Here is a 27,281-nt window from a genome sequence, read left to right on the forward strand (position 1 = left end):
TAAACAAAACTAAATGTAACCCAAGAAATAATGAAACTAACAGCCGATTACTGTACCTATTATGCTATCTCGTGATATTCTTCGGGTAAAATGCTTCAGCCACTACCGATTGCTCAAGTTGCCCATGCTCTGCTAAACCTCATCTAGCCAAACTAAATTTAGGAACCTATCCTATCCAAATCAAATTGGGGTGTGGTGAGGAGGGGAGCGAGTTTGAGAGTGCATATGCATTGAAGTAATGAAACTATGTTTACTCGGTAATAGAGGGGGGTTACCTGGTGTTGCTTTTGGTGACGGACACCATATATTCACTTTTCATTGCTATCTTCATCACTGTAACCATCATCCCAACACACCACTACACTTTCCCTAACCTTCACTGCCTTCCCCCTCTCCCAGTAATCTTAGATAGGATGAAGTCCATATCTTGTCAAGCATAAGACTAAATTGAAGAAGGTTCAGAGGTTTGCCACCAGACTAGTACCCGAATTGAGGGGCACGAGCTACATGGAGAGACTACGGGGAATGAAACCCTCACCACTGGAAGGCTGAAGAGTTAGGGGGGACATGATCACCACATACAAGATTCTCAAAGGAATTGATAGGGTAGATAAAGACAGTTTATTTAACACAAGGGCATGCACACTAGGGGACAAAGGTTGAAACCGAGTGATCAAATGAGCCAAAGGGACATTCGAAAAAACGTTTTTAGTGTCGGTAGTTAACAAATGGAATGCATTAGGAAGTGATGTACTGGAGGCAAACTCCATGCACAGTTTCAAATATAGATATGATATAGTCCAATAGGCTCAGGAACCTGTACACCAGTTGATTGACAGTTGAGAGGTGGGACCAAAGAACCGAAGCTCAACCCCCACAAGTGCAACTAGGAGAGTACAAGTAGGCAAGTACATATAGATATGGCAGTTGCCCCCCCCCCCCAACAAGTGATGATCATACTAAGTCTAGCAGTAATAAACCTTCATGAAAAATATTTATGAAGGTAGACGAAAACACACACGTATCAATTGTATGAAGAACTGTTGCGAACTTGACAGCTGAGTGGACAGCGCTTCGGATTCATAGTACTGAGGTTCCGGGTTCGGTTCCTGGTGGAGGCGGAAACAAATTGACAGTTTCTTTCACCCTGATGCCCCTATTCACCTAGCAGTAAATAAGTACCTTGGGAGTTAAGACAGCTGCTATGGGCTGCTACCTGGGGGTGTGCAACAAAAAGGAGGCCTGGTCAAGGACCGGGCCGCGGGGACTCTAAACCCTGAAATCATCTCAAGATAACCTCAAGATGATAGTGATTAATTTTGCTTTAATTAGCAAATGGAAAAGGTATACTGGTTCTTTTACTGTCAATATTGTGAACCCCGATGTTGCAATAAAAAATGGCTAATAGGCAAAGTTTGCCCAGAAAAAAAACAGAACCATTGTTTTAAGGTTAAATATTTTGCTATTATTTGTTACTAGACTTAAATAAAATTATTTAGTGTTTCCATAAATGTACAATGAAATACTGTATGAATTTAGAGTAACCGAAATCTATTTAAATCAATGATAACATTTATTTTAATGAAATGCTAAATGTAAATAGAAAACCTACACTTTTTACTTTGTCATCAACTAAAAGAACGAGTTTTTAGTGGAAGGAGGCGGGAGGGGGGGGTAATAATTTGACTTCGTTACATGAACAAGTTCGTTATTGTGATAAGTTTTACCTTAAGGTTTAAAAATTAAAAAAAAACGATCTATAGTTAAAATTGGATAAGGAGTCCGTAGACTGCATTGGTGACACTTAACGCCAACTTACAGACATTGCAGCCAAATTAGCGTGTAACAAGTTTGAAGTTGAATTAGATCTAGGTATCCCCATCTCTGCTGTCAAAACTGTATTGGTCCAAACATTCAGATCTGATAGGAAAGAACTTACTGACTCCCAACGACCTGAAAGTACTAGTATAAAAAGCTATGATTTGTTCAGATCTGAAACCTACATCTATGGACAGCACAAAACGTCCACTAGACTGTGCGACACAGTGGTTGCAAGGATCAGGTTGGGTTACCGTTACCTGTGGCAGGTGGCTGCAGGTGACGGGTCTCCCAATCCTGAGCACTCCAGTTGCAAACTCTGTGAGCACGAACTACGGCATGATCTCCCGCACTACATCACTGAATGCCCAGTTATTAGACCTTTCAGACCAGTTGGCATGAGGTACCTGGAGCTTTGCAATTACTTTATTCACTCTCGTATTCTTGAAGATATCCTCACAGTATACCCAAAATTTGCCAGTGCAGGCTATTAAACACATGGCCCTGTATGACTAACCATCCTGCGAGATGGGGACTTGTATTACCACTGCTACCTTATTCAATCTTGTGTTGTTGATATCCTCAAAATGCATCCGGAGTCTGCCAGTGCAGACCGCCTATCACATGTCTCTGTATGACTAACCATCCTGTGTGATGGGGATTTTATAGCATCACCTAGTTAGCTTTTTTTGACACACTGTACTCCACTTCATATAGTCTAGGGTAGCTGCACTAATGCAGATGTACCTCATAACTTAATAAAAAAAAAAAAAAAAAAAAAAAAAACTTACATTTACAACATTTTTTGTTGTAAATTTACATTACATTTAAATACAACAATATTTACAATAACGCGTTTTGCTTCCCATTTGTTTTACTTCATATGTACATACAAGATACCGTCAAAGTTATGGTAGTCCTACAATAAAACAGGTTGGCATTATGTACGAATACGGAACTTTATGGCTAAACGGGATGCGCATTTTATATTTCTGCAAGTTTAATATCATGCAACATGGACATCTATTCAAGATGAAGCCGAATGGTACTTAAATGAGTACTGTCTGTATTAATACTATTCGATGTATTAGAAACACTGCTTTATCATCATGACCTCTTGTATTGTCTTGTCATATTGATCGTTCACTATGTCAAATTAACTATACGGTAACCCTTTCATTTATAAGTGTTAGTCCAATGTAGATTTAGATTAATATTAGCAGCCCCCCCCCACCCCCGCAAAAAATCCAAACACGAATCAACACATCATTTACACATCATTCCGTGGGTGCACGAAACGTCAAGCAGCACCAGGCTTGGTGGGGCTTAATTTTGGACAATGATGTGCAAAACTGTATTCTCTTATGTGTTCAGTGTACACGTCTTTTCATTTAATAAAGTAGTGTTTGTCCCAATATAAAATCTATCCAAGAAATTTTGAAGCATCTAATGACTATGACTAATATCATGACTATCATGACTAATCTGAAAAAGTAAGTAACTTCGTTATCATGTTATCAATATAATAAAACATGACAACGTTGGCAACCGCACGATTTTGTTACTGGCTTATTCCATCAATGTATTTTACAATAACTTTAAAATCTGAGCAAGTAACCTGTAATCATATATTGACATTGCTTATAAAAATCTAAGTACGTTAATGTGTTGAATGAAGGGGTGATAATGGGGTCGATTGTTGGATCCCAAACTGCTGCTCGTCTTTGATGGTTAACATAAATCACATCTTACACAGTGCTAGCAACTGTTGAGGTTATCTTGAGATAATTTTGGGGCTTAGCGTCCCCGCGGCCCGGTCCTCGACCAGGCCTCCTTTTTGCTACACCCACCCAGGAAGCAGCCCTTAGCAGCTGTCTAGCCCCCAGGTACCTATTTACTGCTAGGTAACAGAGGGCATCGGTGAAAAACATTTTGCCCATTTGTCTCTGCCTCCACTAGAGATCGAACCCGGAACCTCAGGACTACTAATCCGAAGCGCTGTCCGCCCAGCTGTCAGGCGCCCTGACATCACGAGCGTATTCGTTGTAAATTAAACAATTACGGTGCACCATGACGTAACGAGTAACTGTGAGCACTTACACAGACGGTAGTAACGGCGCGGTCCCCCTTCTTGGAAGTCTTGCTATAGCGGCGAACACATTGATCACCGCTTGGGATGGGCGAGTCTCCTGCCGTACTAGTCACAGTACCTGCGTCCACCCCGCCAGTCACAGTACCTGCGTCCACCCCGCCAGTCACAGTACCTGCGTCCACCCCGCCAGTCACAGTACCTGCGTCCACCCCGCCAGTCACAGTACCTGCGTCCACCCCGCCAGTCACAGTACCTGCGTCCACCCCGCCAGTCACAGTACCTGCGTCCACCCCGCCAGTCACAGTACCTGCGTCCACCCCGCCAGTCACAGTACCTGCGTCCACCCCGCCAGTCACAGTACCTGCGTCCACCCCGCCAGTCACAGTACCGGAATCAGCTCCTGGTGGTCTCCGATCCTGACTTTGACGACCTTTGCGGATATTCCTCTTTGCATTTTCGGAATCACTGCCTCTTGATCTTTGGTTAGATTTTATAGTCTGTGTCACACGTGTGGCTGGCCGATTAATCGATGACGTGTTGAAGGTCGTAATATTTTGTCTTGATTTAGTCAAAGTATCTGTCCTTGGTTTACTTTTAGTAGTTTCTTTTCTCGATCCTATTTGATTCAACTTTGTTACAGTCGAAATTCGTTTATCTGGCCTAGAAGCACTTAACCCCGCACTGCGTACACCGTAAGTAGTGGATGGGTGCGGCGTTGGAACATTGTTGCCGGTGATTTTAGACTTGGTACTTGAATTAGTTCTGCCCGACCTTAATACACTGTCACCCTTAACTGATGTATTGGAACTAGATATGCCAGACTTCTTATTCGACACAGTCTCACTTGACCTTGAACTGCTTGAGCTTTGCATATTTAACATATTAGAGCTCGAGTCATTGGAGCGTCTCAAGAATGGTGTAGGCATGTCCCGCAGTGTGGAGGCGAGACCGCTCAGCGGGAGGGACCGACAGCCCATGTTGGCTATGGACACACTCCTATGGGACGTGTCGCCGCTTGCTGTGCTCGACCGAGATTCGCCGGAACTAACCATGTTCGAACTTGAATATGTTGAACTTGACATCCACGTACTTGCCATGGAACTTATTTGAGAACTTGACATGCTAGAGGACGACACGACACGCGAGGTCAGGCTCATACTTGTACTACCGTTTGCGCGTGCCAGAGTGGCACTCCACCTGCCCGGCACACTTCTGTCGAAACTATCCATTTTCTATATTTTGCTACAAATAACGGTAGTTACCTTTCACCACCACAATATTCCTAAAGATACCGCACCCATTACTTGAAAAGTTTTTGACTATTCATTCATTTCGTGAATGATCGAATGGGGGAACATCCCACTGATGATGCAACTGCCCCCACACCAAACATCGCAGCTACGTCACAACACACTATGCACACGTTTGTTCATGACAGCGCTACGCCCACCGTAGAGGTTGACATGTGTGCCTATAGTAGAGACGGACTCCACAACTCCCTCCGACTAGGTAGGGGGTACTGAGCTGTGGTTGGCGAGCGGCGCCCCCTGCCCCAGCTCCTACATGCTCCACGCTCCGCCCACCCTACTACCCACACACCTGCCTACCTCTACCTCTTAATGTCGTATACGCTTCGAAATTGCAATTTTATTTTCCTACTGGTAGAATATGCGTGTGCTAGTCGTCTATCAACATTTAAAAAAATATACTTTGTGGTAATATAACAGTAATTGAAGAAGTGGGTGGAGCGGGTCACCGGTGTCTCCGCCCACATGCCAGTGACGTCAAACACCTCAGATAATACCGTGTCGTCAAGGCCCAACACATGAACAACGCCCACATCACTATTTCCTGCATTACGAACAATTACTTGTATTATCAAAGACCAGTTTACGAAGAACGACATATACACCAGCTCTTGCTGTGTATGGCAAGCTGTCGTGTTGGTGGTAGGAAAGGACACGAGAGAGGGGCTGAGAATGGAAACTTAGGACAAGGAGAGGATGGCTGGCGGGAGTGATCAAACAAGATCCGCCCACCCTTCCTGGCACACACACTCGCCCTTAGTCCCGCCCACACCACTCTCCTCCCCACCCTTCCGTCCATCTAGACTGTTATCCATAACAAATACGGCAGTTATCTAACTAGGCAAAGAAATTATGCTCAAAGTGACCAAATCGAAGACACGTCCGTAGGCATTACAAGCCTAAAAATAATCAACACAGAATTCAGATTTATTGTGGATCTAGTGCTCTAGGCCGGCTCCACCTCGATAATGCAGCTGCCATGTGGAACCCAAAGCCTATAACAGTCAAGAAAGTCTTAGATGTAACTCAAGAGTGCTAATGAGAGAGCAAAACGACACGACGAGTGATATCAAAAGTATCCGATTCACCAAGAACTTTATCCAGGATTATCCAGGATTATCCAGGATTATCCAGGACTCAAAGGGCCTGGAAGCCAAAGTTAGCCTCCGCTAGAGCACTACATACCAGACCTTAACAACCGTCTATCATATAAGACACCATCGCAATTCCACAAACAATAGCATCAAGTTTAGTTCACCGATGTGGCACTAGGGACGCAGTAGGTGAGGGTCGTCCAGGGTGCGCCCATATTAGGATGTTGGTGGGCTCCAGTCCAGATCACTCCACCCCGAGACTAACGCTGTCTCTCTTACCCAACCCTCTCTACCTCTGACTTCATAATCTCTCGCATCATGACTGTCGTACACCTCAACATGCTTTCTTTCTAATCTTGTAGATGACCTCCGACATAATACAGACTTGTTCTCTTACATAATCTCCCATCCCACGTCAGTTTTTTTTTAATTTAAGTTTTGTTGCAGTTGTAATCAAACTCCCACACCCATTGCGCCAGGCCACCGTGCATCACTCAACACAAGAATTCCCAAGAAAACCAGCCTTTACCCCCACGTACAAATTATAAACGCCAGCCTTAAAAATCTTTCCCGTTATAACGTCAAGAATAAACACAGCAATGCTTGGTCATCTAAACCTCGTGGTGACATCATCCTACTCCTTCACAATGATGTGTCATTTCCGAGACTACGTTAGAACTGTTAGAAAATACCTTCCCGAAACTATGTTCATAACACATTTAAAAATATTTTATAGTTGGGAACTTCTGCTCATACAGAACAACAATTTTTATTCCTAAATTTAGTTCTATTCACTCCAATACGTTAATTATGATGGTTCGTATTGTAGCATAAGACAACTAAATTTAGGAATAAATATTGTTGTTCTATATGAGCAGAAGAGTTCCCAACTATAAAATATTTTGAAATGTGTTATGAACATAGTTTCAGGAAGGTATTTTGTAAAGTTTGTGTGCTTGATGAAGCCTTAAGGTCCAGTGTGCCACAACTCGCCCATCACAACTATGTCACCCGCCACCAACAACTTTCACTCTTGCTGCAGTGTACTTGTGTCTCCTAAATATTGTCGCAGTAAACAAATATCGTTCACTAGACCATCACTGAGAAAATGTTTACCAAATTACAAGATATTTTATAAAATACAGAGGTTATAAAAAGACAAATGAAAATTATTTATTACAACCAAACGAGGCTATTTATGGAAGAATAATGGCAGCGAACCCAGCTAGGCTATTTAAAGAGCGCCTCCTTTCTTAAAACCTGCGCGGTACAGTAGTGTTTGCAAAAAGTCAGTTGCATATCAAGCAGCGCTTCATTAGATTAATATAGATTGTCCAAGTTGACCAGACCACACACTAGAAGATGAAGGGACGACAACGTTTCGGTCCGTCCTGGACCATTCTCAAGTCGATTGTGAGAATGGTCCAGGACGGACCGAAACGTCGTCGTCCCTTCACCGTCTAGTGTGTGGTCTGGTCAACTTACTTTAGCCACGTTGTGACTCATCGCCTGCATAAATTGTCCAAGATTTGATAACCATTGTTACAAGCTATATTAACCTTGCCTACACCAAAGTATTTATTTTAATTCATCTGCTCTAATCCTTAGTCTACAGTCTATGTTAGACTGTTTATAGAATGGAGGAAGGAGGTAAAAAGAGACAAGAAGGGAAGGAAGGAAGGAGTAAGGGCAGACATATCTAGAGAGACAGAGGTAGGCGCAAGATCAAAACCAGGGCCTAATGTGATTCGAGTTTTATGAAGCACATTAATTATGTACTAATATCTATACTGTTTATGATTAATAAAATATATTTTAATGTGTACAATAGACCATTCCTCCAAGACGCCAAGATACGTGGTTACAATTTCCTCCCCAGAGAGACTGGGATGCTCCCGTGTGCTCCCATTCACAGCAGAAACATAACTACGTAATTCAAACATCAAGACCCTTCTTCACCTTGCAAGACTACATAATTAAGCTACAGGGCCCGTTTTATGTTAATTTCTCAAGTCTTAAACACACAAAACACAATAGAGATGTATCAAATTAACAAATCCACAAGGGCCGTGACCTTGTGGACCTGCGTCCGAGAGCATCCCAGACGCTGCCTTAATCGACTGAGCTACAACATTGTGCAAGAATTACAACCAGAAATTCTACTGAATTTACTTGGATCCTGCAGCCTCTCCGAGATACAAACCAGGATTTTACACAATTCCCCCATGCACTCGAGCTATGTCAATAGGCCGTTCTACCTCGTCGCCCTTACTTCGTTACACAAGGGCGATCTTCATCGCCCTTAGTTAGCTTGAGTGCATGGGGGAAGTGTGTAAAATCCTGGGTTGTCTCTCGGAGAGGCTGCAGGATCCTAGTAAATTCAGTAGAATTTCTGGTTGTAATTCTTGTACCATGTTGTAGCTCAGTCGATTAAGGCAGCGTCTGTGATGCTCTCGGATGCAGGTTCGAATCCTCGTCACGGCCCTTGTGGATTTGTTCTCAAGTCTTGTTTCACAAATCAGCACAACTTTCTATTTCGCAATAATCTTCCACAGCCACGTATTGGTGTCCAATATCCAAAAATAGGACTTGACAATTAATCAAGACACAAGACCTACCAATAATAATCAATATTATGCTAACTACCCCAGTATACTGCCTACCTGGCCGTATAAAACTTTTCACAATTCATTTTTGTGTACATTTAACGCGAGACAATTTGAATTATTAGTCTTTGTTTTGGCTAATAATTCACTAGCCAGTTTTCATTTACTGTACATCTGTCCGCTTCATGTGTTCATCAACATTTAAGCGTGTCTATTACTGTACTTTAATCTACTAATTTGTCCAAATTGACTTACAATTTAAGCATCAGTGTTCCGGCTTCTTACTACAGCATCATTTAATTTTTATATTTTACTGCATAACCAATCAACCTTTTGGCATGTCACTATTACGTCTAGCCCTTATGACGAATTTTAGTTAGACTAAGGCTAAAAAAAAAATTAACTTGGGCTGGACGCTACAGAGACTGTCTCGCTTCATGCAAGTCGGCGTTTAATATCCGACCGCCCAAGTGGTTCGGCACCATTCCTTCTCCCCGTCCCATATCTAATCCTTATACTAACTCCTTCCCAGTGCTATATAGTCGTAATGGCTTGGCGCTTTCCCCTAATAGTTCCCTACCTTTCGAATAGCTAATCTTCCAGCCATATGCGCCTTTCCTATTGAAAGTAGTTTTGGGAAGGGATATCTAGATTTTCATAAAGTATTTGGTTCACAACCAATGCATTTAGCTATACATATTACAATGTAAGGATTTGTTGCAAATTTAACAAGGGATTCAATTCAATAACAATTCGAGAACTGAATAAGATGACTATAGATATTGTACCACTTCCCCAAGGATTGTTTCCTTAAGTTGATAAAACCACTCGACACCCAACCCATAAATCTAAAACTAAAAGGTTTGCCGACGTTTCTGTCCGTCCTGGACCATTATCACGTCCTGTAATGGGGGGGGGGGGGGGAAGAGTCGGGGGAAGCGAAAGTAAATTTTATTAGGCAAGCGTGAAATTATTTGTATAGTATGTATGTATATCATAAAATAAATATATATATATATATATATATATATATATATATATATATATATATATATATATATATATATATATTTATATATATTTATATATATTTATATATATTTATATATATTTATATATATTTATATATATTTATATATATTTATATATATTTATATATATTTATATATATATATATATATATATATATATATATATATATATATATATATATATATATATAAGTACAGGAAAAGGTAGAAGAAGGAGGTAGGAAAAGGTAGAAGTACAGGAAAAGGGTTGATGCATAGGAATAGGACAACCTATTCTACCTCCTCACATCCGACACACACACACACACACACACACACACATATAAAAATATACAAAAAGGGTGACAGACAAGAGGCACTGAACTGCAGGTCAGTGTCCTTAATTCGTGTACCATGCAAGGTGATCGAGAAGATCGTGAGAAAAAACCTGGTAGCACATCTGGAGAAAAGGGACTTCAGGACAAATCGCCAACATGGGTTCAGGGAGGGTAAATCTTGCCTTACAGGCTTAATAGAATTCTACAACCAGGAGAGACAGATTAAGCAAGAAGGAGAAGGCTGGGTGGACTGCATTTTTTTGGACTGTCGGAAAGCCTTTGACAGTCCCCCATAAAAGGCTGGTACATAAGCTGGAGAGACGGGCAGGAGTAACTGGTAAAGTGCTCCAGTGGATAAGGGAATACCTAAGCAATAGGAAGCAGAGTGTTATAGTGAGGGGTGACAGTGCCCAGGTGTCGGGTGACAGCTCAGATTGACGAAGTCACCAGTGGAGTCCCACAGGGCTCTGTACTCATCCTATCCTGTTTCTGATACTGTACACACAAACGATCTCCCAGAGGGAATAGACTTATTCCTCTCAATGTTTGCTGACGATGCCAAAATTATGAGAAGGATTAAGACAGAGGAGAACTGCTTGATGCTTCAAGAAGACCTAGACAAACTGAAGGAATGGTCGAACAAATGGTCATTAGAGTTTAACCCAAGCAAATGTAATGTAATGAAGATAGGTGTCGGGAGCAGGAGGCCAGATACAAGGTATTATTTGGGAGATGAAATTCTTCAAGAGTCAGAGAGAGGGAATGACTTGGGGGTTGATATCACGCCAGACCTAACCCCTGAAGCCCATATCAGGAGGATAACATCAGCAGCATATGCCAGGTTGGCCAACATAAGAACGGCATTTAGAAACTTGTGTAAGGAATCATTCAGAACTTTGTATACCACCTATGTCAGGCCAATCCTGGAGTATGCAGCCCCAGCATGGAGTCCATATCTAGTCAAGCATAAGACTAAACTGGAAAAGGTTCAAATGTTTGCCACCAGACTAGTACCCTGGCTGAGAGGTATGACCTACGAGGAAAGACTACAGAAATTAAAATCAAGTTCTGGGGGACATGATCACCATGTACAAGATTCTCGGAAGAATTGACAAGGTAGATAAAGACAGTTTATTTAACACAAGGGGCACTCACACTAAGGGAAACAGATGGAAATTGAGTGCCCAAATGAGCCACGGAGATATTAGAAAACTTTTAGTGGTTGATAAATGGAATGCATTAGGCAGTGATGTGGTGGAGGCTGACTCCATACACAGTTTCAAGTGTAGATATGATAGAGCCCAATATGCTCGGGAACCTGTACACCAATTGATTGACAGTTGAGAGGCGGGATCAAAGTGCCAGAGCTCAAACCCCGCAAGCACAAATAGGCGAGTACACACACACACACCCCCATCCCTCTCCACAAACCTGACATGCATGTTCACTCCCTTCCCTATCCACACACCAGACATGCAAGGCATCCCTCTCTACCCCCCCCCCCCCTCTCCTGGGGCACTTGTGGCCGAGTGGACAATGCTCGGGAAGGTTGTAGTCCTAAGGGCATGGGTTCGATTTCCAGCCGAGGCAGAAACAAGTGGGTTTCTTTAACCCTGATTATCCTGTTCACCTAGCAGTAAATAAGTTTCTTGGAGTTAAACAGCTCCTACGGGCTGCTTCCTGTGGCAGGGGGTGGATAAGTTCATGGACAGTTGGGAGGCGGGACCAAAGAGCTAGAGCTCAACTACCGGAAACAACTAGGCAAGTATGCATCCACCTATCAGACATGCTCACGTACACACTCACCAGATGCGTGCACACACACACTCCACCCACACAATCCTACCCACTCCACACAAAGGACATGCATACACATCCTCCACACTACCTATATAATATGCACAACACTGTATTCCCGAATAAGCAAGCACTTGTGCAGATTGGCATTTCATATATGCCCATCGGAAATTACCTCCTTGGAGTACAGATATTGTGGTTAACACTTTGACAAGCAACATGTGTTCACAAAGAGCATCATAATGCCCTCTTGACAAGTTCAATTTCTGAAGATGTACGTGGCAGTCAAGTCAAGCCAACATGATAGCCAAATTGAAGCCATAATTCATTGTACATAGCAAAACATTGTTTGAAATTATTTTCATTTTCCGTGATAAAACAACCCATATCTTTTTTAATCATAAAAATACTTTGAGTACTGTAATATTCTTTTATAGACTGTAATTGGTACAGCAATAATGTACTATATCATGGTTGCACATATTTGTTAAATGAATACATGTAGTGTCACTGACAAGCAATTGTGTTGGAAGAGGATTATTATTTGGGTCAATTCAACTGTAAATACAGATGAAAAAAAGTAGAGAGATATATGCAGTACCTGTATGTAAAGTATCATTTCTACTGGAGGATTAACAAGAGCAATCAGTTTCTTACGCAAAGACAACTTCAAATTCCTTTATTATGTAAAGGAATCTGAAGTTTGCTACTCTGATTATTTCAAGCTATAATAGTATTTAAGTACGACAGCTTCTTAATTGAATAAGCATTTTACTATATGTACTGTATGCATATGGTAGCATATTCTAAATTTGTATAAAGGTACAAGATGATGTAATAGTAAGTGTCTATTAAGTGGTGTAATAATATCGGAACCTAGCCAGTGTCCTCCGTTGTCAAACGTCCGTTTCATTCATGTTTGTTTCAATTACTGTATAAGATTGTTGTGCTAGCAAGTTGAAACCAAGTTGAAGGTCTAAATATTAGTTATGAATATCTTTCAACAAAGATAATTCACTTATTAATCCATCATGAGCTTCTCAGGGTAAGGCAGCATCAGCTGCTTGAAAGAATGGTGAACATAGTTACACAGTATAGGCAAAACTTCCATTTTTCACATTCCTATCACACCACCATATCACATGTACACAAAGGTCTGCATTACCACTTCATGCAGCTCTAGCTGAATTTGTGTTTTTTCTAACCAAAGCTTTCAATACACGAGCCTTTTTTCTTTCAACTTCCTTATATTCAACTTTATTTGGATTACTATATTTCCTTGCCTCACCTATCCAAGGTTTAATTAACTACAGTACTTCAAAATTTGCATACATTAACATTTATTGTACACAATTTATTTCTCAATTATCTTAAGTTTACTTTAGTTCTCATTCACCTTCAATAAGCTGCTCTCATAATTTTTCCATATTAAAAAATTGTGAAACAAGTGTGTATCACAATGGTACATTCCACTACAGTAGCAAAATTCATTTCCATACAAGTACTATACATTCAATAATGTTAATGCAGTTCCTTACCAGAATCCTCTCCATTATGATCTAGCACTTCCATACCACACATTTATTCCACTGTGATTATGCAGTTTTTACCATACAAGTACAGACCATTGCACTATGGTAATGCAGTTCCTCGTGTGATGGCAGAGTCGAGTAATTCACACCCTAAATGACAACTCTGAATTCTGACCTTTAAATAATCCTAAAGTCTCTGGCTGATCTCCAAATTACTGCAGATTTTCTGTTGGTAGGGTTTGCTTTTCTTTGTACAAACTGTGAGACCATCATAAAATGACAGCGAATTATTCATTTAGGGAACAAGGTCAATGAATAGGACAATGAGTTTGTGACATGGTAATTTTAGTCATTGCTCACAATTTCAAGATGTCAAAGAGATGGGGGGGGGGTCCATGTGAAAAAGGAAAATTGCTCTACAAAGTCAAATGTTCTGTTTCATGTAATGTGTCCAGTAATGCCAAGGGATTAAGTAAACTAATAAAAACTCAATTATGCCAGCAGGACACTCCTGGAGATGTAAGTTATTGGATAGTTTGGGAATGATGCACCATGCATGAAGGGGGGGGGGTGCCATACAGACATTGATTTGAGACCTTGCAACATTTGGGGAAAGATGAATTGCCATTGGTCCACCGATAGCGCCACTTTGGCACACAGAATCTTACAGTAAGAGTATAATGGTGGAGTCATCAGTGGGAGTAATTATGATGAAGCCTCAAAATATAGATTGCAGACACTATTAGAAAAAAAAAATTCATAAGGCAATGATGTGTCTGAGGGAGTGCACTAATTATTATATTTAAGGATTTAAGAAAGTCTCGGGTCAAGAACAACCACTGTTGGAAGATCGACAATCATCACAGTAGTCTTTTCTAGCGCTCAGTGAGACAACTGCGAATGTTTAGTGAATTAGCTGTGTGGACATGCGTGGAGGATCCTCTTCATGACCAACAGTGGGGAGTACCTGATTTTTATAATTTATTATGCATCTCTTACACATCCTGTGGGTAGTAGTGGGAAATATTACAGAGGATCCAAGAACTATTATTATGATAGGTTCATTGAAGGGAGCCAAATTAGCAAATTAATTTTGGAGACTCCTGTGCAAGTGGGCTGACAATGACTTATCTGGTGTAGGAGAATTTCAAATTAATTGACAATCTATCTACTCTAGTGGTACAAGAAGCCAAAGAGGAATAATCCCAATTTGGCTATGGTTTGTGAAAACAAGCTGGCAACATGGATCAAGTGAATCCCAGCATGAATAGCTGGGTTCAGGAGTTGAAGTCTACAGCACCACATGGTAAATGGTATAGTTATGTTCTAAAGTTGCAAGAAGTAAAGTAGGATGCTGAATTAATTTCAAGAGAAATTCAACATCTTACACAAGGAAAATTTTATGACATTTAATGAGTAAAATTACATTGAAGTAAATTGAAAATGGGTAAAGTAGCCCAAGAAGATTATGTGGGTGTAGGGCACACAGAGCATATTTAAATAATACTGATGTGAATAGGTGTCAACCGTAATTAATAATGTTTTGGGAAGCAATAATTTTGAACTAAGGTGAATGTAACTAAGAGATCTCAAAAGGTAAATTTTGGACATTTTGAGTAAAATTGCAGTTGGTGTGTTCATCAGGCAACGAGTAATTCTTCAATGGAACTAGATAGACACGGTATGTGAAGTATCCCAGGATACCTAATCTTGTGGACAATCCGAGTAGTAGTGTTCATTAATTTTCAGTTAAAAAGGGCAAGAGGTGAATTTACAGTCTTTGTAACTGGTTAACTAAATGACCTACCAAAGGCTGATCACCCAGTTCTAATTACCAGCTCATCTCTGGTGGGCGATCTGGAACACACAGCAAGGCACAGAACATTTCTACTATAAGGACTTTATTCAATTAAGTAAAAAATCCTTTGAAAAGGCCCAAGGTTTTTGATAAAGTTTTATCACTGTAGTAAACCCTCAAAGTTATCATTTGCTACTAATCTGAAAAGTCTAGAGGACTGAGGTTCTCTTGCATGAAAATATTAACTTTCTTTACAAATTGCTTACTAAATTGCAAAATGTTCTTGCAACTAGCAACAACAAACCGAGATGCACATTACATGTTGGGATAATTTCTGGTTTAGAAACCACAACACGATAAAACTCAAGATCTCAACCAGATTCCATTGGCAACTTGTTGAATTTAGTATTAAATGGCATAACTTGCAAATATTAAAAATATGTAATTAGCTAATACACAGGTAGAGTATAAGAATTTAGTAGCTATCTAACAATGTGTGGGTTTGGGTTAGCTATTGTGATTCATTGGCACCCAAGCAATTGGCATAAACACTAGATCAATTCTATTGAATTGCTGCATGCCATAGGCAGAAAACCTTTAAAATAAATTTCATGTTTCCTGGATATATTACTAGAACCAATTGTATTTTTATCCACATTTATTACATACCTGCAGTAAAACCTGTAGAAAACATTGGATGCAATAGCTCTAAATCCATTAGGAATAACTAGTTCCTGTCCAACAATAAGTTACAATTATGAGTGCCATAATAAATAACATGAAAAGTTTTCTTATAGATATAAAATAAATGACAGAAAAACATAGGTAAAACAAGGGTATTTATTTTTGTAGCTAAAGTACTGTATGCAAAATCCTTAGAGATCATGCTTATTTATTGAATTTAACATGATCTTTTCTTAGAAGTAACCCTCAAGTAAGGAAGTACAGATTGTATGACTACCTCAATAATTGATATACAGACTATACTGCATATTACTTTTAGTTGATGGCATGGTTTAACATTTCTCTCTATAGCTTGTGTATCATACTAATCAACCTCAGTTGCCTAGGGAATACACTAATGTGATGCAAGAATATTGTAGTGATCTATGTACCTTTATATAGGGGTGCAGTGCCAATTTTATAGGTGTCAGAGCTCTGGTGGGGCCTGCAAAAGCCCCACCAGAGGCTTTGTTGTCACTCCCTATCCTGTTCCTATGTGTCGCACGATTAAATATTTCATTTTTGTAAGCTTGTAAACAGCTCAGTAATGGGTGAAAATCTTTGAGGATGCAGCATCTATGATCCTCCACATTGTCTCTGAAGGCATTTAGTGCAGAGTAAGAAGAAACCTTAAACTTTTTAAAAGAGATAATATTTCAGCTTCTCTGTAATTAGGTGGTATTTCATCACGCCAGTAGTTTTTTTCAAGGACACATATCACTTAGCAGTAATTAATACATACTTTGAGATTCAGAAGTTTGAGAGCCTTTCATGGTTGTTGTCGTGAACATACTGTGCTGCAAATTGTCCACAAGACTAGTAAGAAACTGTTGATAATTAATAGACAATTTTCTTGTTGCTTCTTATAATAATTCCTCCAAACTTCCCTTTTTCAATTGCCTTTTGAGCTTCTAAAGTTCTAGTGCCAGGTTTCTCTTTCAGTCCATGTAATGACCTTATGCACCATTGAATCAATTTGTCTGCATACACAATAGAAGTAGTGTGTTTCTGTAGACACACTTGACAGTAATCCAAATTCATGTCATATTAAGAGCTAAATTCAATAGAAACTGTTTTCAAGTTAGGTTTTCCAACAGACCTTTATAGGTCTTTCAAATCTTGTTTCATCTTTCACTGCTTTTTCAAAATGAAGTGCTTCATAATTTTTCCACACTGGTGAAACTGTTCAAAGCGAGCTGCCACCCAACTGGTACTCAGAACACGGCCTATTTTGCAAATCTGTTTTTCAAATTGAGAGGCACATTCAGATAGTTCCTTTTGATTTAGAGATGTGACTGTACACTGAGTACAATTTGTCCATAAATGCTGGATAATGATTAATTCCATGAATGTTTCTCACTGAATCACCTACTGCAAGTTCTAATCTGTGATTAAGACAGTGCCAGATTATTATATCAGGATAATGTTCCTTGAGAATTGTTGCAATACCAGATTTGACACCAAGCATGACACTTGCCCTATCACTAGCAAATGTTACGAGGTTCTGTTTCAAATACAAGTCATCAAACCCATGATGATTGAGACAGCTCAATAGAGGCCTAGCAATAGTTGCTGCTTTCTTATCAGGTAGTTCAGTTCGATCAAAGACCATGAAATGGGGATAACCTTCCTTGTCACTTTCACATTTCAAGTAAACATTAAGGTTGTTTTAGTGCTCATTCTTGTTGATTCATCAAGGATCACAGAAATTTTGCCATTTATCTGCTTGATATGCTAGCAAATTTTATTTTCCATGTTAATGGCTATGTGATTAACTATCTCTGTGGCAGTAGTGCAGAAGTGCAGTCCCATTCCAATGTCAACACCATTTTGCTTTTGTGGTTCCAGTAAGCCAAAGTGATCAGAGTATGGTCTGTCATTCTGAGCTAAATAATATGCAGAACACAAAATTTAACAAGTTGTCTTTAGATGCAAAGCATTCATGGTATCACAATTTTCCAAGAGCATCTTCACTAGCTACATTTTCAACATAAAGCAGCAGCGAGAGCTTTCGACAGATTATGATCATTTTTTTTTTTCCAAGACTTCAAGCGTGCACTTCGATCTGCTTCATAATAGGATGCTTGGTACATCTACCACTCATTTGATAGTCTTAAACCCTTAGAAATGAAAAGTGTTACACTGCTTATGTTTGCACACACTTTACACCCAAGTTTATCATCCCTGAAGTCTAACCATGGATAGGTTTCCTTTGTTTTTTCCACATTTCTTCAGTCCAAACACCTGAACATGGATACAAGTTATACTTTCAAAGCCCCATTACTTTCTGAATTGCACATGGATCCAGTTTGAAAATTTGAGCTAGTAGCAGTCGAAACAACTTTTGCCACCTTCACTGTTATCATTATCAGTCTCCTGTATGTTATTCTTCTCATACTTCACATTTTGTTTATGAAAAAAGTCAGTCAACATTGTTTTACTAGAAGCCATGATGAGGTTGTGAGAAAAAATGTTTGTGTTAGAGAGAAATCCAGGGACCATCAGCCACCACTTTAATGAGACTGAAACACAGAAGCAGTTGCCAACTCGGTACTTCACACAATGCTAGAACCACCCCCAAAAAGCACTAAACTATGTAAAGCTGTGTGTACCAGTTTTGTGGTTTTACCTGCCTAGTATTTAATACTAAAATATACTACTGTATGAATAAAGAATACCTGTCTAATGAACTACTGCTAAAGCCAAGAACATTATCGCTGAATATTCATATCCAAAGCGTTAGGTTGGCAACTTTGTCTCGTACCGTTGGTCTCTCATAAATGGAAAGGAAGCATTCATGTGCATCGGGTATTGTTTCCAGATTCGTACAATTCAACCTATTTACTTTTTAAATATATTCAAATTTAATTTCCGAATCTTTAACACCACCAAGAAATATAACAATATTAACTTATTAATGATTCAGTACTAATATTTTCCTGCCACGATCAACCATCACCCACAAGTCATCATTTCTCTTTCCCCCTCATCCCCTTCCCCATTCCATTATCCACTTGCAAAGGTGGCGGAGCGGTGCTCCAATGAGCTTCGGCAGCACCACACCACTGCTTCTGTACAAGTTGCAACTATCCAAGTTTATTTTAATTCCAAAGTTTCTTGTGATTTGTAGCATATAGGTATCAAGCTTTACATTACATTATTCCTATATAGTTCCAAAACCATATATCAAAGGTCTTAAATTGCCCAACTCCTTTAGTAAAGCAGTTAATCATGACTTTCAAAGTTGTTGAGATATTCCAGTCCTGTACTAGAATTATAGCACAACTAATGTGCTAAACAATTATTACAATATCTAAAAATTTAATTAAACTAACTACATTTACTGTAGAGTACTCTGCATACAGCACTAAAGAGTTATAACAACTGCTTTACTTAAGGTCAGAATTTAAAACAATACAGTAGAAGAGACAAGAAAGTACTTACATTGAAGGTTTTTTCATACTGGAAACGATTGTAGATCTTGGCTATGCGATCGTAAGTTTCATCTGCGATGAACTGGTACTGGTTGTTCAGTTTGTCAAGCTGTTGCATAACATTGTCGCCCCCGCTCTGGATGCGAGGCCTCTTGCTTAGGCTCGCGTCCAGACTAGGGTGAACGTCCTCTAGACTGGCCTTGTACTGGGACAGGCGCAAGTCATAGATCTACAGGGGTGTTGTAAATTAGTGGAGGTTAGTATTAGTTATTATTGGTTAGAAGCGATGTTGCTATGAGACGAAAAGCGACAGAATGAGATTCAAGCCACCAAAGCAGTTAACAATACTAATCCAACATTATTACGATTACGGTATATTTACATGCCAATTCATTACTCTCGATTATCCTGTAACAGGAATGCATGCCGAGTAATGAGAATTAGATTTTATGGAATATACAGGAGAATTCTGAAAGTCACCACCTGAAATACCTGCAATGAACTAAAATCAAATGTTTAATCATTAAATTTATGTACTTTGGTGACAACATGAGTGCATATACTGTGATATCTGTGCTAAAATGTACGTGTGTGCTTGTGCATATAGTGAAACATACCTTGGCTTCCCGTATGAATCGGCCGCCAAGGGTATTTACATGTTCTATGCTTGTTTTCTTCTCTATAATTTTCATGTACATACTCTGTAAAGAAAAGGCATATGCATTAATGAACCTGGAAAGTAAAAATGTATTTAATCCCTGAAAAAAAGGAGTTTAAAGTCTTAGTCTTTCTTCTTTGTCCATGGTCGTCCTGAAATAAAGAGGAGTGTGGTAATCCGTAGCCTCATTTCTGAGAGGGGATGGGGGATAAGGACAATAGGATTGGGTAATTGTAGGTGTGTGTATGGAGATGTGGGAGATTCTGGTTATGCGTTAGTACTGAAAAGAAACAGTTGAAGAAACAGAAAAGTACCATGTATTGTATTTGAAATGTAAAGAAATCTTCCATTTCCTAAGTTGAGAGATTTATACAAAGGAGCTTTCATGAAGTTTCAAGAGCAGAATTGTTGAAATGTTGATAGTTCTAAGATATGCTGTAAGTTAGAAAATCTTGACAGAAAGAAAACGTATGCTTCTTGCTATATAGAGGGTTGGGCTTACCCTCAGCCTTTCAAGTTCGATTTCTGCCTCTGAGGGACCTAGGTCTTCAATCTTCTGACTGCGGAGGCCATTCTTCATGTCATCTAATTCTACCTTTTCAATGTCATGGCCATTACGATACTTAGTAAGAAGCTCACATGCAGCCTCACAACTTCGCAGCCTGAAAAATTTTAAACATTTCGTCTATTAATGATTTGTCTTAACTTTAATGTTAACAATAAGTTTCATAAAATTCACCTACAGTACTGTATAGTTAATAGAAGATAAATAATCTTATTATACTGACCTCTCTATGATCTGTGAGCAAATATTCTCCCATCGTATGCGAAGTTTCCTCACATCTTCTTCAAGTTTATCAACATCTGGGTGTATCTTTTGGGTAGGTCTGGACTTAACAACAAGCGTGCGAACATTACGGCATTCTTCAAGAAGACGATCAATCAGCGCCTACGAATAAATTCAGTCACTTTTTAATGGTTGTATGTCTATCTGTGCCATAATGACAAAGACCAAGCAATGAGATATTTGAAGATGTTATGAATTTTTATAAAAAAAATAATGCTCAAATCTTTTCACAGACAGCTTTAATTATTAACATTATAAATTCGTTAATTTAATATTTTATAATATTTTAGTAACCGATACAATGCCCATTTTGTGAATTTACTTTTTGCATACAGTATACTGTACTATACATGTTATATATTATAAATATTATACACAGTATTATATTTTATTATACTGTATTTCAAAATTCCACAAGCAGCACCCATTATGTACCATACATTGTTAGAAAAAAAATTGCATAAAACAAAACCTTTCACCCTACAAGAAGGTAAACGCTTAAAACACAGTACTTATGTATTTTGTTATAACTCATCTGAATTACCTGATGGTCATGGATAACTTGTTGAATGTTAAGCAACTGTTGGTGTTCATGCTCTAGGTCATCCAGGTCATCAGGCAGGTCCTGGTGTTCAGCCAATTTCAACTCTATTTCGGAAACTACTTGTGAACCCTCCTCGATGCCTGTCACAACCATTTCCACACATTTCATTCTTGAACAAAAACAAATTAAAAAATTAAAAAATCTGCCAACATAGCCAAGAAAACCTCAAAAATAGTACTATACATAACCATTAAAATACAATGATGCACTAAAAGCATTTTGTTTATGATATTGATAAAGTTCCACATATACCTTGCCTTACCTTGTTACCCTTATAACATACAATTTTGTAAGTACTGTGCAAAGTTTATGTCCACATTTAGGGAAAAACACTGAAAAATTGATACAGTAATTATCTATTCTGATAAAATCCAGCAATAACATTGAATTTTAAAATAATGAAACATATACTGCACATTATACCTCTCAATGTAAACATGTGACAGGGCCCAGATACGATCCCACTGTTGTGTGATGGACTCAACTGTCCTTTGAATGGCTGGTGTTCGACGGGACAGGTTCTGGTAGTTCTTCTGGATACTCTCAACCTATTTGGATAATTTATATTAACAACTGATGTGAAAATTCCTGATTTTTTAATTAAAAATCTAATCCAACTTATTTTCATAATTATATTAGGAAATTTTTATAAAATCCTTTTGTTTGTTTTAATATGTACTGTACAGTACTTAGAAAAAGTCAGTACAAGATACTGTACGTGTTCTTTAAACAACAGTTTCTGCTGTTTTACAGTATTGTATTGTACTAGTTACACATGATCTGTACTGCAACATGATCAGAGAGCAGTTTCATACATTAAATGAAAGAGGAAGCCAGGAATTATAAACCTTACAGACTTTTGCAAAATTAAAAGCTCATGTTTTGCTTTTAATGTCTCGCATACCTTTAGCAAATAAGAACAGTTATTCTCCTTAACTAGTTTAAGACAAGTACTACCACCATTTAAATCTCACATGACTAAGTAGATATGTGGTCAAAACTTATAAAAGTTCAACAATTCAGCCTTCCGCACACCTACCTCCAGCTCGTGCGAAGAGAGGTCATTTTCAAACTGTTTGTGCTCAATGACCAACTGCTCAAGGAGATCCAGATCCCTAGGAATGGAGGCCAGGCACCGTTGGATGAGCATCTTCTCCATCATGTCAAGGTATTCCTTCAGGCTATTGCACTGCTCAACCAACACTGTTCCTGGCTTGGGCTCTGTACATACCCAAAGTGATACTCATTACTTCAAATGAAATATTAATGCAAAGTAATAGAGGAAAGGGAAGAATAAGGGAGGAGGGAGAAGAGACAGACACGCCCACACACACCCTCCCTCTACCCCCATACCCACAGGATCAAGCTTTGAGGTCTTTGAGAGCGTTTTCCCTGTGGCTGGCAATTGGGGTCCAAGAGCTAATGCTCATTCCTGCAGGCACAAAATAGGGAGTATAGACAGTGACAGAGGATATGGGAATGGGGGGGGGGGCAGGGAGAATATCGACTAACATGAGTGGCAATATTTTGCGAGCTCAATAGGTCTTTAAGAAATGTAATCAAGTGCACGTGTGCTTACTAAATGCTTCAATATATTGTTTAATAAAAATATTTAATTATTTCACTGAAAACTCGCCTAAAACATAGTTTTTTGGATTAACAGTGACAAGTGACGCACTAGTTGACAAGCTGCTCCTGCTTTTATCACGCTGACGTATAAAAAATAACCATGTATTGCATACTAAACTTTATTAGGATTTTAAATTATTTATTTTTAAAATGAAGAACAGTTAATCGAACTCCATATTGCCATCCAAGAGAGAAGTCAACTTTATATAATAAAATGTCAAATCTGACAATACTGACGCCCAACGCCCCACGTGCACCTTAAACTGCCGTATTGTGTAGTTCAATAATCATATATGCAAAATGTCAACAAAATTTGTTTATCAAGTTGAAATCATGTACCTTGGCCAGACACATCTGGATCAATAAAGGAGGAAAAGCCACTTTCGTTAAAGGTCTCCGTTGTTTCAAAGAATGGTTGGTCGCTGCCAGTACTGCTCTTCTCCTCGTGACAACTGCACTTACACTGTGCATTCTTACACATGGCAGAGTCATCACACACTGTCACCTTATGCAAAAACAACACTGTGCCTTCTAAACATTCCCCTACATCATCGCCAGACTTCTTTAATCTGCACTTGAATATCTTGCCATGTGTATCCCATATCTGTCCCAAGACAGTCATGTATCCGTAAGGCGGAATCATCGTTGCTAACTTTCACAACCACAATATCACAGTCTCGTATCACATCAAGTTTGGCACATGGGTTATGACAACGTTCAAGAGGTGTCCATTAGACGCGACTAGGTGTAACCATGAGCAAGGTTGTGGGGGGAAGGGGTGTGATCAGTGGAAGCCCCGAGAAGAAGTGCAGCATGACTGGCACCGCGGCCAGGGACCCGCAGCCATGTTGACAACACTCGCCGGTGCTGCCATCTCCCTCGCCGCCGTTCCCATTTTCTCTGGAAATCAATCCTGACTGCAGTCAGAATTGATTTTTGACTGCAGTCAGGTTTTCTCACCACAACGGGGCTGCGATATACCCAGCCTTTTTAACTGGGTTACTGTACAATTTCGTTACATACATGTATTTGTCGAGTACTCAATTAAGTCTTTGAAACAGGGCAATACATGCTTCTCGATAGATGCAATAGATTTTGCCATAAGTCAGTATGTTCTAGTAGTGCGCTTTGAAACACTGTATAAAATATATATTAGTAACCAACATCTATTAATTAATTGATAACACGGTGGACTCAATATGACAGCTATCCTTAAACTTGGGGTTGTCTATGTTCGCTATTATCCATATCCTCTAACCGATGCCAAATATTATGCGCATCCCTATGATAATTTTTATATTGAACATCGTGTACCATGCATATGGATAACAAACCCATCACAACCTTAAAATATTGGCCAAATTATTGTTAATCTGGATTTCACGAGAAAATTAACAGCATTCAATCGAGATGTGCGAAAACTATTTTAGTTTATCAAAGAGAGAGAGGGGGAGAGAGAGGGGGGGAGAGAGAGGGGGGAGAGAGAGGGGGGGGGGAGAGAGAGGGGGGGAGAGAGAGGGAGAGGGAGGGAGGGGGAGAGAGAGGGAGAGAGAGCGGGGGGGGGGGGGAAGAGAGACAGACAGACAGACAGACAGACAGACAGACAGACAGACAGACAGAGACAGACAGACACAGACAGACAGACAGACAGACAGACAGACAGACAGACAGACAGGGGGGAGGAAGGTAGGTTTAGATAACTGTAGCAGACGTCCTTCATGCGACAGGAAACTCACCATTTGCGCGTCGCTCGAACTCGTCGAAGAGTCTGTTGACTTCGTCAATCTCCCGCTTGAGTCGTCTCAGCTGCGGGTCGTTCGGGTCGCCCTCCTGCAGCAGTTTCTCTGCGTCTTCGTTTAGGGCTTTACGGATGGCGTTGCGCTGCTCTGCTCCCATCGCTATGAACTGTATCATACACAAACACAAAAATATATATATATATCAGTTGACCTTATGATATCGAAATATTTGAAAGACCAGAAAAGCTCATATATCATAACTGTAGCACACAAGTGTATATACTTGTGTTGAGTTCAACGAGTCCACAACTAACCTGGGCCAAGTCCCAGCTCTTGACAACTTTAATGGTAGCAAAGATCATGTTCTGACGCATGCGCAACTGTTTTTTCTGCCATAGGGCGATGCATCGTTCGTACTGGCGCTTGAGCTTCTCCGCGGCGTCAATGGCCTCCTGGTTGGGTGGGGGAATGGTGAAGCAGGCGCCCGGCACCATGCCCTTGTTGCCGGAGTTGGTCACCACGCTCCATTTGACGCGGTTGCTGTTGTCGTGAACCGTGCAGCGCTCCCCCTTGTTGATGCTCATCTGTTTAAATACATAAATCAGTCTCAGCCCTCATTCACAAGTTCTGAATCAGCCACCAACTCACAAGCTCTGCATCAGCCACCAACTCACAAGCTCTGCATCAGCCACCAACTCACAAGCTCTGCATCAGCCACCAACTCACAAGCTCTGCATCAGCCACCAACTCACAAGCTCTGCATCAGCCACCAACTCACAAGCTCTACATCAGCCACCAACTCACAAGCTCTGCATCAGCCACCAACTCACAAGCACTACATCAGCCCCCAACTCACAAGCTCTACATCAGCCACCAACTCACAAGCTCTACATCAGCCACCAACTCACAAGCTCTACATCAGCCACCAACTCACAAGCTCTGCATCAGCCACCAACTCACAAGCTCTACATCAGCCACCAACTCACAAGCTCTGCATCAGCCCCCAACTCACAAGCTCTACATCAGCCACCAACTCACAAGCTCTACATCAGCCACCAACTCACAAGCTCTACATCAGCCACCAACTCACAAGCTCTACATCAGCCACCAACTCACAAGCTCTACATCAGCCACCAACTCACAAGCTCTACATCAGCCACCAACTCACAAGCTCTGCATCAGCCCCCAACTCACAAGCACTACATCAGCCCCCAACTCACAAGCACTACATCAGCCACCAACTCACAAGCTCTACATCAGCCACCAACTCACAAGCTCTGCATCAGCCACCAACTCACAAATGGAGCGCCGGCTGTTAACAACCTTCTTACATAGGTAGTTAACAAATGGAATACATTAAGCAGTGATGAGGTGGAGGGTGACTTCATATAGTTTTAAATGTAGATACGATAGAGCCCAATAGGGCCAGGAATCTGTACACCAGTTCAGAGGCGGGACCAAAGAACCAAAGCTCAACCCCTGCAAACACAACTACGTGAGTACAAGCTATGCATCAGCTTCCCAACTTGCAAAAAAATTATTTAATCTCCTTGTACTCTCGCCAGCTACTCTTGCCGCTATAAACAGCTACCATCTTATTTCTTATAATTCAAGATGCAATACTTCAAACAGAAACACGGCCTCACCATAGTCCGTGCTGCTTGGAACTTTTTGTTCCAGGTAACGAATCTTAAACAACAACATTCAAACAGAAAATTCCCGAATACCCCATTATGAATGGCTCCAAAAATTTCTCAGATTTCCCGAGAAGAATCAGAGTGTGTGCATTAACATCCAACAAGATACACGTCTGAGACAAAATTCATCTGCCTGTCTGGACGAGAGGAGCGAGCCCACACCCGAGACATACTTACAGTACGCCAGTTTCCAAACACTACTCCTTACATCCTCTTAAACAATTACGGGAGGCGAAACAGGCACGGGAACAGCCCACGGGAACAGCCCACGGGAACAGCCCACGTGGGTTACAGAAGAAGGCAGACAAAAACTGGAGTCGGGAGGAAACCCTAGCCTTGAGGACCGGATACACGCACTTTGCCTTCCCCGCAAGGTAGCTGTGAACTCCATCTTCTGGAACAACCAGCCCCTTGGGAGGCCCAACAAAAACATGAAGAGATGAAGTTGGGTAACCTATCCCCGAGGAACGGAAATGAACGTATTGGGAAGCATAAACAATGCAAGGCAAAGATAAAACTAACAACCGGTGCTGTCATAACCCTTTATGGATAACAAGG

At 40.3% G+C, this 27,281-nt stretch overlaps 1 protein-coding gene across 45 annotated transcripts in view; it reads right to left on the minus strand.

Annotated features, from left to right (window-relative positions):
* The window catches only part of shot (dystonin-like protein short stop), a 629,765-nt gene that overhangs the window by 120,726 nt on the left and 481,758 nt on the right, over positions 1 to 27,281 (minus strand). For 43 of the 45 annotated variants that reach the window (XR_011222655.1, XM_069303987.1, XM_069303980.1 and 40 more), the window contains 9 exons: positions 25,341 to 25,610; positions 25,024 to 25,192; positions 22,698 to 22,879; positions 22,082 to 22,206; positions 21,599 to 21,767; positions 20,996 to 21,156; positions 20,710 to 20,869; positions 20,167 to 20,250; positions 19,560 to 19,778 (listed from right to left, as the gene is read on the minus strand). Coding sequence is in view for 44 of the 45 variants with exons in the window: in XM_069303987.1 (XP_069160088.1) it covers positions 19,560 to 19,778; positions 20,167 to 20,250; positions 20,710 to 20,869; positions 20,996 to 21,156; positions 21,599 to 21,767; positions 22,082 to 22,206; positions 22,698 to 22,879; positions 25,024 to 25,192; positions 25,341 to 25,610 (1,539 nt within the window). In the remaining variant the exon portion in view is untranslated. Of the gene's footprint in view, positions 1 to 3,918; positions 5,442 to 19,559; positions 19,779 to 20,166; positions 20,251 to 20,709; positions 20,870 to 20,995; positions 21,157 to 21,598; positions 21,768 to 22,081; positions 22,207 to 22,697; positions 22,880 to 23,626; positions 24,098 to 25,023; positions 25,193 to 25,340; positions 25,611 to 27,281 lie in introns of those variants that run through there. The other 2 variants (XM_069303989.1, XM_069303990.1) reach the window with 2 other exon arrangements.

This window comes from Procambarus clarkii, chromosome 51 (genome assembly GCF_040958095.1).
Source record: "Procambarus clarkii isolate CNS0578487 chromosome 51, FALCON_Pclarkii_2.0, whole genome shotgun sequence".
Taxonomy (NCBI): domain Eukaryota; kingdom Metazoa; phylum Arthropoda; class Malacostraca; order Decapoda; family Cambaridae; genus Procambarus; species Procambarus clarkii.